The sequence below is a fragment of the Nicotiana tomentosiformis genome, chromosome 10 (genome assembly GCF_000390325.3).
Source record: "Nicotiana tomentosiformis chromosome 10, ASM39032v3, whole genome shotgun sequence".
Lineage (NCBI taxonomy): Eukaryota > Viridiplantae > Streptophyta > Magnoliopsida > Solanales > Solanaceae > Nicotiana > Nicotiana tomentosiformis.
Window position 1 is genome coordinate 23,045,431 of NC_090821.1, and position 13,464 is coordinate 23,058,894.

At 36.6% G+C, this 13,464-nt stretch overlaps 1 protein-coding gene across 5 annotated transcripts in view; it reads left to right on the top strand.

Annotated features, from left to right (window-relative positions):
* LOC104102727 (uncharacterized) overlaps positions 1-13,464 on the top strand; it is a 56,094-nt gene that overhangs the window by 1,465 nt on the left and 41,165 nt on the right. For 3 of the 5 annotated variants that reach the window (XM_070186326.1, XM_070186327.1, XM_070186325.1), the window contains exons 3-12: positions 313-398; positions 494-595; positions 1,020-1,126; positions 1,204-1,304; positions 2,249-2,336; positions 11,059-11,147; positions 11,265-11,404; positions 11,513-11,675; positions 11,771-11,906; positions 12,009-12,105. In XM_070186326.1, coding sequence (XP_070042427.1) covers positions 313-398; positions 494-595; positions 1,020-1,126; positions 1,204-1,304; positions 2,249-2,336; positions 11,059-11,147; positions 11,265-11,404; positions 11,513-11,675; positions 11,771-11,906; positions 12,009-12,105 — 1,109 coding nt within the window. Of the gene's footprint in view, positions 1-293; positions 399-493; positions 596-1,019; positions 1,127-1,203; positions 1,305-2,248; positions 2,337-11,058; positions 11,148-11,264; positions 11,405-11,512; positions 11,676-11,770; positions 11,907-12,008; positions 12,106-13,464 lie in introns of those variants that run through there. The other 2 variants (XM_070186328.1, XM_033657835.2) reach the window with 2 other exon arrangements.

The following is a 13,464-nucleotide window of genomic DNA, read 5'->3' on the forward strand; positions in this document are numbered from 1 at the left end:
CGTTCAATCCTGTGAGGAAATAATCCAACACCTTGGATACTGTGAGGGGATTAAATTCCTTAAGGACACAATGAATTCTGTAGGCTCAGAACAATTATTTCAAGTTTATGTTTATTCGTTTTTCCAGTTTATTTCGTTTATTCTGGTTTCTGTTTCGAACACAGTAGTTAACAATGGCTAATGCTATATATCCTTGTTATTTTCTTGCTTTAGAATTTGAACTAGACGCTTGCGTAGATTTGGGTTATCCTTTATTCTCTTTCTTTGTCTTCTTTAAGATATAATGTGTGCAGGTAAACTTTTTATGTATAGGAAGGGCGTCAAGGTTTGAAACAAGCAGCTCAATATATTAAGAGACAGTTGGAAATGATGAAGGAGCGAGCTCAGCCTGGTATTAGGTCGGTCTTACTTGGAAACTCCTTTAACTTGTTGAAGTCATCTTCAAGTAATTCTTAATTGTTGAACTAACGATTTGAGATTCTTATTCTTGCAGAATAGAGATAGAGGAGACCATTGTTAATGGCTCCTTCAACATGGTCTTTTTACGGCATGGCATTTCTCTGGCTTATAGAAATCATAAAAATATTATTATGAGGTAAACCTACATGAATGTGACATACAATCTTATATATTCTTACATTTCATTATCCACCAATGCTTTTGTTGGTTTTTTTTCCTTTCTCTTTTCTTGTCTAATTTCTTAAAGCATAAAGATAAGTGAGTGTTAGTACCTAATTCTTTTCCTCATTTCATCAATTAAAGGATTTTCTTTTTGGTGGAGCTCATCTATAGGAGTGATGGATCTTTTGCTTTCGAAAGAAGTGCCTTTTACTTGTTCCAATTATGAAAAGCCTGAAGAAGTTAAGGACATCTTTTGGAAAGTAGCCGACAAATTGTTATTGATATTTGATTGTAACCTCATATACCTAATAGAAGGGGATTTTAAGTTTTAACTCAAACCTGCAACACCTTAAATATGTTTAATAGATGAAACTGAAAGTAACCAAAATTAATTTCAGAATCTCATCAGTGGATTCAGGAGAAAATGATACTGCAGTTTTGGTCAATGGCCATTTTGATACTCCACCTGGTTCTCCAGGAGCTGGTGATTGTGGTTCATGTGTTGGTATGTATATCTTATTTTCGATCTATGCTTTCCGGCTGATTTCATTGTTGGTCATATCTATTTTGAATCTTAAACAGCATCGATGCTTGAGCTAGCAAGACTCTCTATAGATTCTGGCTGGATTCCACCTAGACCAGTTATATTTCTATTTAATGGAGCTGAAGAACTGTTTATGCTGGTAAGATCTCCTTTATTAAGAATAATGGACTTAAAGAATCATGAACTATGCTTTTGTATTGTAGTTCTTGGAAGTAGGTGCTACTTTTCCATTCGTCCCATTTTCCTAATGCATGTTTCTTAGAAAATTATGTGATTCGGCAGTATTTCAACTATCCTTGAGTTTGTTCTCTCCTATCTCTACCCTTTGTGCTCTTTAGTCTTCTGAACAGTGAAAAATGTGATGACTATACATTCTCAGAAACACAGATTTGTATTCTTAAATAGTTTCTCTGAAGTATTTGGAATTCTTTTTGGTACTATTCATTTCATACTTTTAAAGCATATGTTTAATATGAGATGTTCCTTATTGTTATATGGACAGGGTGCTAAATATGATGATTGCATGATGTTGATGCTAGGTTCTTTTGTCAATTTTGAGAGTCATTTTAGATCTGAGAAATTATATTTCTCGTGTGATTGATAAAGGCCTTTCCAAGTTCTACTAGTACAACCCCATCTTTACCTCTGCGATATAAGGTTTTTCACACAGCTTATGATAGGCCCTCTGGTTATGTTTAATGTCTCATGATCAAAAGTTCTAAAATTTAGAGAACGATAAGGTTCTGCCACCTTGAATTTCTTAATTCCTCCTTCTGTTCCTTGATAACTGTGATCTTATTTGCATATCATCTCTGATCACTAGGACCAGATTTACAATCTTGGATTGTAGTTCAAGTAAACACTCACATGCATTTGAGCATCCTGTAAACACATTTTGTCTTTATGTACTAATGTCTCATTTTGATTTTTGATATCTGATGTTGTGCGAATCACTTCCACGAGCTCAAGGAGTTGTGGTTATCTCTATTATCATTGTTGGTGTTCAGAATGCTTCATGTAGATCAGTAGATGATTTGAAATATATGCAAGTTAAACATAAGAGTTTGCTGATGAGTTTTTCAGGGTTCGCACGGTTTCATAACTACGCATAGATGGAATGAGACGGTTGGAGCATTCATAAATATTGAAGCTTCTGGGACCGGAGGCTTTGGTAGGTGCCTACATTCATACTATTGTGGCATGTTTATTACTTGCTGCCTGCTATTACAATCTTGGAAAGAGGGATAAATGAAAGCATAGGGATAAATGTAAAGCATTAATTTTTTTTTGTTGCCAAATGCTAGAGTAATTGATTGGTAAGGGGGAAGGTACGCTATTATTGGTCTGGAATCATTTTATGGAGAACATTTTGTCATGACCCAAATTACCCATGCCGTGATTGGCACCCAACATCCTCGTCTTGAGCGAACCATAAACATTTACCAGATATAAATTCTAATATGGACAATAATATAATAATCAGAATCTAATAAATCTGACAACACATAAATCAACATAATACAGGTCTGGGTTGTAACGAAGTTATGAGCCTCTAGAAGTAGAAAAGTACATCAACTGTTTGAATACGAACTACATAAAGATAAAAGAGAAGCCAAGCCATTGCGAACCAGGCAAGAAGCAAGAATTTCACCACTGATACTGATATAAATGCCGGAATCTCAATCACGGGTCCCCCTAGTACTTGGATCCGAATTATAGAATGCAGGGAAAAGAGGGCGAGTACGGGATTACTCAATATGTATCATTGACCGCCTCCCACGAAGCAATGGCGAGAGTCAATTAAGAAAGTAGTCATTAAAACATAACTCGGGCAAGTATTATATTCAACAGTAATAGGCACATAGCACATAACAACAATATGCATAAGTCCAGCATTTATCAAAATGCACAATAAAAGTGGCATATTGTTTATGCATGATAAAGATTCAAATTTTACTCATAATCGACATGTGTAATCACTCAAACCTATGCGTACACCGTATGTGGTTCATCAAGACTAGTGACTCATGAGGGAGGATCTAATACACACACAATAACCAGAATGCGAGTCCACATGGCCAAAACTAATATCTCAATAGCAGATACGAGTTCACATCCCATAACACATTCCCACCTATTCAATTTGAATCACATATGCAAATCAATATGCATACATGCATGACAAAATAGTCCAAACCATGTAAATCAACATTCATGAACTCTATAATGTTATCTAGCATGTAACAAATGCATATAATATTATACTAGCAAATATGCACAATTAATCATACTCCCTCTGTTTCAATTTATGTGAACCCATTTGACTGGGCACGAAGTTTAAGAAAAGAGAGAAGACTTTTGAACTTGTGGTGTAAAATGAGGCACATATATTTTGTGTGGCTATAAATCATTGCACAAAGGTAAATTATTACCAATTAAGGAAATGTGTCATTCTTTTTGACACAGACTAAAAAGGAAATAGGTTCACATAAATTGAAACGGAGGGAGTATAACAAATATAGCAAGTCGTGCACAACAAAGTAACAAAAATGTATCCCATATATTACCCCGGTATCCACATATATACTTGTCACCTCATATATATGGTACCCTCATGTACATAGTATATGTAAAACAGTTCTAGTTTGGGAAAAATTCGCCCATTGAGGTCAAAGTAGTAAATTACCTCGGTCTAAGCTCAGCTTAGACTTCAAGAACAACCTTTCCACGTCTAAAATCCACCAAACGAATCCGATCTATTCAAAACATTACTTAACGATGTTAAAAAAGTCTATTGGACCCAATTCCATAATTTAAGACTCGGTCAAGGTCAAAGTCTTGCAAAAAAGTCAACCCCGAGTCAACACGGTTGAGCCCTAAAACAAAAGTCAAATCTGGGTTACCTATAACGAGTCCAAAGCTATGCTTAGATTTTCATTTGGAGTCCGTTTAGATGCTCAAATTCTTAATTTAGTGTTTCTAGGATTTAGACCTAAAATCCCAGTTCCTACCATTACATCCCATGTTTTAATGGTAAATCTTCAAGAAAAAACATGGCATAAACTCAAGGAGATGATTAGAAGACTTACCCAACTCAGTTGGTAAATACCCCGTTCAAATCTCCAATTCCCATAGCTTAGAACTCCAGAAATGGAGCTGGTTTGCGAAACTCAGCTATATATACCGGTCCAGGTTCTTCACCTAAATTGCGATAAAACTTTTGCAATCACGGACAATGCCTAAACGTTGGCCTATGCAATCTCACTCATAAACCACGTGAGAGCCGATAGCATCATGACCCTCTAAACTAAAACATGATAAAAGCATAGAAATAACAAAGAAAGAATTCCACTAAGGTTGTCTGATAATATTATATGTGCGACAACGAAGTACAACTATAATGTCAAGACGTCCCATAGAACCAACTAAAAGGCTAAATCATTGAGCACTAGGAATTGAATACAACTGATACTAGGAATTGAATACAACTGATACGAGACGCAACTCAATAAAGAAGTCATAAATTAGAATAAGAAGAACTGAGCTGAAGCTACATTCACGGACAAGTGGTGGCTGGATAAGCTGGCAATTAGCAACTCAGTAGTTGGATCACTCTCTAACGGACCTATGCACGGTTAGTAACTATGAATCTAAAAGGTCGAACAAGATTATCGACTCGCTTTCCCAGCTTACCCCTGGGGAAGTTTTTAGAAATCGCCAGTAGTGCATAATGTAAGGTATTACAAGTATAAAAGCAATATACAAGTAAAGCAACTGATTCGAGCATGATGAATACTATTATTTAAAGTAGACATGATGCTACTATATGCTGAAAAACTGCTCAACCCATCTAGGGGCCATGAGTATGCTCACTCAGGCTCAACCCATCAATGGGGCCATGAGTATGCTTACTTAGGCTCAACCCATGCTAAAGCTGCCGGCTCATAAGGACATACGTCGGTTCCAAGCTGTGTGTGATGCTAGCTATGTGATAATGCCATGCTAAATAGCTAAACAAATATCACAAAGAACTTGTCAACTCTAAAAATATCATTAAAATATAGATAGACATGCTAGGACCTACTTCTGTCTAAGATAGAAACTTCAAAACTAGCTAACAAAGTTCATGCTCTCCTACACACAAGGACAATGTAGTTGAAATGCAAACAAGCAACACATATAGCATGCTTTTAAGGAAAAGCAAGAAAACTAAGGGTGTGTTTGGTATGAAGGAAAATATTTTTCGGAAAATGTTTTTCCAATTTTCCCATGTTTGGTTGGCTTAAATGTTTTGGAAAACATTTTCCTCATGAACTCATTTTCCTCCAATTGGAGGGAAATGTCGAAACATTTTCCAAAACTCTTTTCCAACCTTCCTCCCATTCCCCACCCCCACCCCCACCCCCACCCCCACCCCTACCCTCACCCCCACCTCCACCCCACCCTAAATAGAAATATTATTAATAGTACTTTCTTTTTATATTATAGATAGAGTATGTTTTTTTTCATTTCAACAAATGAGTATTTTCTTTTCGCGATATAAAAAAAGTTTATTTTTCATTTTAACAAAAAAAGTACTTTTTATGTAGAAAAAATATTTTCTTTCATTTCAACAAAATGATGTAGTAAAAAGTATTTTCTTTTATTTCAACAGAAAGAGTATTTTCTTTTCATGATGTAGAAAAGTATTTTCTTTCATTTCAACAAAATGAGTATTTTCTTTTCATGATGTAGAAAAAGTATTTTCTTTAACTTTAACAAAATGAGTACTTTATTTTCATGTTGTAGAAATAGTACTTTCTTTTTTAACCAAAAAAGAGTATTTTTTAGTTATGGAGCACAAATTTCAATGTTGTTTTTGCGTAAAAAGTAAAGCAACACATTAGTTCCTTTGGGTTTGTATGAATTCTTAGAAGAATAATTAAATTCTTGAAGAAAATAGAGTCATGAAAATGTTGGATATTTGGGGGGAGGGGGACGAGAAAGCACAGAAAACATGAGAATTTGGGGAAGGGGGTGAAGAGAGTAGCATAAAAAATTATTTTCCTAAAAATATTTTCTACTCTCTAACCAAACACTAAAAAATATTTTCCGAAAAAAGGTTTTCACTCACCAACCAAACAAGGGAAAATAAGTGATAAAACTACTCATTTTCCATGAAAACATTTTCTAGGAAAACATTTTCCATGAAAAACATTTTCCTTCATACCAAACACACCCTAAGAGTTAAAGTCTCACTTGCATCGAAAATGGCAAACAACACTTTACTTGAATCTCCAACTCAAACAATCTCCGTTGACTGCAGTCTATTCAAAATCATGAATAATGGGTTCAAATTAGTCTAGGATAACTATTCTATAAATTTAGCAAGCTTCGATGTCAAGTCAACTTAAAAGTCAAACCCGAGCTCACATGGTCAAACTACGAAACAAAAGTCATATCCGGTTGGCCTATAACCTCATGAATCCAAATCCATGTTTAGATTTCCATTGTAAGACCATTTAGGCATTCAAATCGACATTCATGTGATTCTAGGTAATCTCCAAAGTTTCACTAGAATCCACCTTCAATTTATGTTTCTATGATAGATTTATGATATGAATGATAAATCGAGTTGAAATTGCATACTCCAATGTTGTAGATGTTAATCTTGCTTAAAATTCCCCAAAACTGAGCTCCCAAGTTTTCAAAATAGTCGGGAATGAACTAAAATCACAAAATGGGACTATTTATACAATGCTGGAATTTTGTCCTTGAGCTCTATAGGTGCGTCGCACGTCCAACTCCTCCCAGCCCTTATTGTGTCATGCAAGTGCGTCACACCTCTACCACTATTGTCAAATGCGAAAAGCATTAAAAAGCGCTCTAGGTGTATCAGAGCTTTAAGCGAAATTAAAGTGTGGGCTTTAGTTAAAAAGGTTTAAAGAAAAAAAAAAGTAGAAAATCTATATGTAATGCAAGAAAAAAGTAACAACTTCATAATAATGTCCTTAACAATTACTTTATCTTTTTGCCAATCATATTTACTGTTTTGTACTACTCAATTTAAGATAGACCTTATAGGCAATAAGGTGCAGGCCTTAATACCTTGCCAACATTAAAGTGCAGCCTAGACGAGGCGAAGCGCATACCTCAAGCATCTCTGAGCTTCAGGGTTTAAATGCGCCTCAGATAAGCCTTTGACAACACTTCCTCAAATGCACCAAGCCTACACGCACCAGAGCATAAGGTGCAATTTTTTTACAATTTCATCTTTGTCCCGAATGATGCTGAACCTCACTCCAGCCCTCCGGAACCCTTTCAAACTATCCCGACAAAGCACTATATGAACCTACTGAAGGCCTCAAAACATAAAACAAAGAGCAAATGCTAAAAATAAGGGTAGGGTTGTTATAAGAGATTCTATAACTTCCAAGTTCTTTGCCATGGTGGCGAAACACTCCCGAGCCCCTCAGGTCCCAAACCAACCGCGCCTGCAAGTACCAAAACATCATCTGAACCTACAGGAAGTCGCAAAATATGCAACGACACGCAATAACTCAAAAATAGGGGTTGAATTGTTACACGGAGTTAGTCAGTTGGCTATTCATTGCTATTGCAATCAAACTCTCCGCGATAGCAGAAGTCAACTGAGCGTAGCGTAAACTCTTCGGGACAACAATCACCACCTTCGCAATCGCGAAGCTAACCTGGCTAGCACCCTTTGTGATTGCGAGCCCAACTTGCAATCGCGGTGCACTAGTTGACAAACAAACAACTTTGAACTTGTTCCAAATGCCGTCGAAACTCACTCGAGCCCCTCGGACCCCACAACTCCCAAGACATAATACCCCATATACAAAGTCTCAAAGCATGAATATTGGGAACAAATACTCAAAACAAGTGGTTGTGTTGTCACAATTTTCTCCAATTTTTTTTCTCTTATGCATATTTTTGTTTAGGGGTAAAATTTGCGTACACACTACCTCTCCAGACCCCACTTGTGGAATTATACTGGGTTTGTTGTTGTATATTTTTGTTTAGTAGGTTGATAGAGGAGATATAATGTAAGTTGCTTCGACACGGCAGTTTAGGTGCCGCACCCGTGTCGACACGACACTAGTATGGTGTGGGTATGAGATCTGTACCAGATCTAGTCAAACAATTTAGGGTACTTTGACCACGACGAACTGAAAAATTCCAGACGAGATACAATTTGATTCCCGAAATCAGAACCAAAACTAGGGTAAATTTACCAAAAAACTGGAATACCTTATCTAGGAAATCAATCCTTTACTTATCTACAACTTGAGAATAAAAAAGAAATTCACAATTTACAAGCTATATGTAAGTATTCCACAAAATTTCTCTTAATTTAGAGATATTTTTATATTTTGAATTATTTTTAGCTGGATCCCCGCACCCGTATCCGTACTAGGATCCATATCCCCGAATCTTAGAATTTACATCTTGAAGGATCCGACCTCTAGATCCGCACCCGTGTCGGATACCCACACCTGTGTCCGAGCAACTTAGGATCTAATAAACAAATCAAATTCCTATCATAATCGTAGTTATGTGTATTGGAACTGATTAATCATAACAATTCTCTAGTTAAAGACTGATTAGAGTTTATATCTGTTAGAACATCAGATAAATATATGGGTTGATGGTACTCTTTTATTTTGTGAGGCAGAGAAGGAACAATTCCTATGTCTCAGAGGTACTTTACTGTCCTTTGAAGCAGTTTCTGGTTTGAAAGTCAATCTGGGAAAGAGTAATATTTATAGCATTAATGATGAGGACTGTATTGAAGAACTAGTAGATATTTTTGGGGTGCCAAGTGGATAATTTTCCGACAATCTTTCTGGGATTCCCTCTTGGAGTAAGGAGAAATGATCAAAGCATTTGGCAAGAGGTCTTGGATAGATAAGCCAACAAGACGACTCCCTAGAAAAAACAGTATTTGTCATTTGGAGGGAGACTCACATTGTCATTTGGAGGGAGACTCACATTGATAAATAGTGTTCTAGATGGGATGCACTCTTATCTAATGTCCTTATTCTCTATGCCAGCTACAATAAAGAAAAAGTTGAACTCTATGAGGAATCAATTTTTATGGGATGGGAACAATGACAACAAAAATATTCAGTTAAATGGCAGATAGTTCTTTGACATAAGAAAGGGGAGGCTTGGGAGTTAGAAATCTGAGACTACATGATAAAAGCATGTTATTCAAGTGGCTGTGGAGATTTAGTAGGGATGAAGAAGCAATCTGGGTAAAAATAATTGAAGCCATTTATGGCAGTAGATAAGGTTGTAATTCCCCTTGCAAAAGTGTGTATACTAGAGGGGGAGTGTGGAAAGAGGTTTGCAAATTATGGGAGGAATTTAAGCAATTTACTACATTGGAGTTGGGGAATGGAAGAAAGATTCAGTTCTTGAATGATTTATGCATTGATGATGGAAACCTTGAAAGAAAAATTTCCTAATCTATTTAGCTGTTGCACTAATAGAGATGGAGTTGTGCTTTAGTTCTATTCAGATTCAAGTTGGCCGGTGAATTTTAGAAGACATTTGAATGATTGGGAAATAGAAAATTTCTGTCATCTACTCCTTCAGTTGGGCTCGACTCATATTAATCAAAGCCAAAAAGACTTATTAGTATGGACAACTAGCAAAGATATGAAGTTCTCAGTCAATAATTGCTACAACTTGCCAAGGAAGAGAACAAGTCAATGGGAAACAAATTGGCCTTGGAAAGTGATCTGGAGGAACAAACCCCCTGTTAAAGTTGCATGTTTTGGTTGGACTGCTGCTTGGGAAGCTTGTCTCACCCAAAACAATCTTCAGAGAGGTTTTTCACTTGGTAACAGGTGTTATCTATGTGAGGAAGAAGTGGAGACTGTGAACCACCTTCTTTTGCATTGCAGATTTGCCAGACAATGCTCGGAGTTCCCTTTCAGTATATGTGGGTCTCATGGGTCATGCCTCAGAGTGTTAGCTCTCTATTGGGGAGCTGGCAGCATCAAAGGACAGATAAAGCTTTGAAGCAAATTTGGAGAACTATTTCCTAGTGCATTTTCTGGACCATTGGCTAGAGAGGAGTAGAGCTTGTTTTGATGGGCGAAGAGATCAGATTTTTAGAGTTAAAGACAAGTGTTTGCATAATTTGTTTCTTTGGTTTAAGGGCAGTCTTGTTGATAGTATTGATCATTACTTGGATTTCCTGGAGTTGTTAGGAAAATGTTGTAACTAACTGCATGGATATTCCCAGCAGTGTTTTGTAACTTTCTGGTGCCGTCTTGGTACTTAGTTAATAAAACTTTACCTTATTTAAAAAAAACATGGGTTGTAATTTTCTTATATGGTCTCAGATAATTCTCACCACTTGAGTTAGCCTTTTGGGTTGAGTTCGGCACTATCCATTTTCTCAACATGATACTATAGTCAAATCCATCTCAGATGTTTGGTTATCTAATATTGAACCACCCGTGTTATGTAACTCTACGTCCTAGGTGTTAAGCCCTAGGCTCCCACTTCAGTCAAGTGTTATGTTGTAATCTTCTTATATTTTTGAGTGATATTCACCACTTCAGCTAGTTTTTGGAAAGTCCATTTTCTTAAAAATGTCTATATAAATCAATAATATCATCCTACGAACAATAAAGTGATAGTGAATTTGACCTTTATGGGCATCTATCCATCACTATCTCTACTAGGGTATCATGTTCGAGTTATGATGTCCTACTAATTGGTTCACCATGCACAAGTCTGACACTCTGAATGACAAGTTGCCCAGGCCAAATTATCTGCTCCATGAGGAGAGTTAAGCATTCAATTCTCAAAATTTTCCTTCTCTATGCCATTGATATTGTTAAAATTTCACCTGCTGTGCATTGTTGGATTGACAGATTTTGTTTGCCAATCTGGACCTGGTTCCTGGCCTTCATATGTTTATGCTCAATCGGCACTCTATCCTATGGCGAATAGTGCAGCTCAGGTTCACAGAATATTATCTAGTACATAAATTTTTTTCTTTATATCTATCTACCAGTTCCTTTAAGCAGTGAGTGATTTATATGGAGTTGAAAGTTTCTCTTTTCCAATGTGCTTGTAGGATCTTTTTGGTATTATTCCTGGTGATACAGACTACAGAATGTTTGCCCAAGATTTTGGCGATATTCCTGGACTGGATATTATCTTCCTCCTTGGTGGTTATTTTTATCATACCGCGTCTGATACTGTTGAAAGACTATTGTACGCATCATAATTGCTGTTTTGGTATAGATCACCAAATTGAAATTTTAAGACTATTGCGTCTACTTGGATGCTTCCTCTAATACATGAGAATTCTTTCTTACCTAGACCTGGAAGCATTCAAGCACGTGGAGACAATTTATTAAGAATAATCAAAGCCTTCACAAACTCATCTAACCTGCAAAATGCACATGAGAGGAGATTAAGATCTGCTGTCAATAGATCTGACAATGAACATGCGGTTTTCTTTGATTACTTGTCATGGTTCTTGGTAAGCCAACAATTTTCACGATGAAGATCTTATCTAGTTATTGTATGAAGTGGGTAATTAACTATGAGTACCTATTGTTCTTCTTCTCATTGTAGATATACTATTCAAGAGAGCAAGCTATGCTACTTCATAGTTTTCCTCTTGTCATCTTTTTTCTTGTGCCACTTCTCTTACGCTTTCCAACTTGGGGACTGACCTGTTGTTTTGCAACCTTCAATGATTTTCTTAAAGGTAACAAACATACTTCAATTCTCTCTTTGGTTGGAAGAGTGGTCTTAAAAGCTTGTTCTCTTTCCTGCTAGTTTAAAATGTTTTTTTTTGACTGTTATGCAGGAATGTTGTATCATACGTTTGCAATTTTGCTAGGAATTGTTTTTCCAGTTGCCTTTGCTGTCATAAGACTGCTGTTTTCTGGTCAGTCGATGAACTGGTATGTTTGCTTATTCATGAAATATCATTCTCCGGGTTTGTTGGAAAATTATATTTTAAGGAAAAAGGGTCATATTTGTCCCTCTACTATGCGAAAATGATCAATTTTGTCCTCCGTTATACTTTGAAGTAAAAATACCCCCGATTTAATCCAAGTGGTTCAAATATAGACCTCCTCCGTTAGGGCTGTCCAAGGTGGATACCATCGCATGTGGCACTGACATTTTGGTGAGATGGATGCTACATGGCATGCCACCTCACCTTCCCCAATCCATTTTACCCCTTTCCTTCTGCTGCTTCTTCCCCAGGAGAACAACTGTACAGTACTCTTTGCGAAAATATTTATCTTCAGATATATATGTGATGATGTATGTAACATTTCCATGGTTAAATTGAAGTACAAAATTAGTAGATCGAAAATGTGAGATCCATGGAGAATCAATGGAGAAAAGATGAGAAGTTTGAGTTCTTATAGATGAACAACACATACAAAGACATGGAGCAGCTGGACAATGGAATGACGAATGGAGAAAATCAATATATTTATTTGATGCAATGAGAAAATTCAGAAAGGAAAAATAATTCGTGACTGAAGATTCTGAGGTTTCTTGACTGAAGATCTCAAGATTCTGTAGAAGACATAAAAGGAAAACAACACAGATAAAGCTCAGTAAGCGAAGATCTCACAAGCCGCAAATTATTACGAAGATTCAAAGCTAAAAGAAGGAGAAAGTTGTAGCTTATGCTTTGCTCTGCTTGCATATCGGGATAAATTGAAGGAGCAAATAAATATGTCTTGTCCTTTCTTTTCAATTCTAATAATAAGCTCGAAAACCATAGATGATTGCTTGATAAAATTCACAATCAGAAATGTGGTTCTGATCTTTAATGCGCCAAAAAATTCATGGCCGTATGCTCTTTTCTGCATCCATATAACTAACTTGAATTGCATTCATTTCTCCCATCTTCGCGTGACCATAAGTCCAAGTCTCTAGTCTTCAATTCTTTTACGGAAGAAGAAGTGGAGGTGAAGGGGTAAAGTGGGTTGGGGGTAGTGAGGAGGCATGTCACATGTCGTCCATCTCACCAAAATGTCAGTGCCACATGGGATTGGTGTTCACGTTGGACAACCCTAACGGAGGAGGGGTATATTTGAGCCACTTGGGTAATCTCAGGGGTATTTTTGCATCGAAAGTATAGCAGAGGGAAAAATTGATTTTTTCCACTTAGTAGAGGTGCAAATTTGGCCTTTTTCCTTTTTAAAAAAATTGTGTTGGAGCTTAGTGCACCAGACTGCCCTTTTTATGTTTTGAATGTCTGGTTTTCTACTTCATGACGATGATATTGTGATTACTTTTAC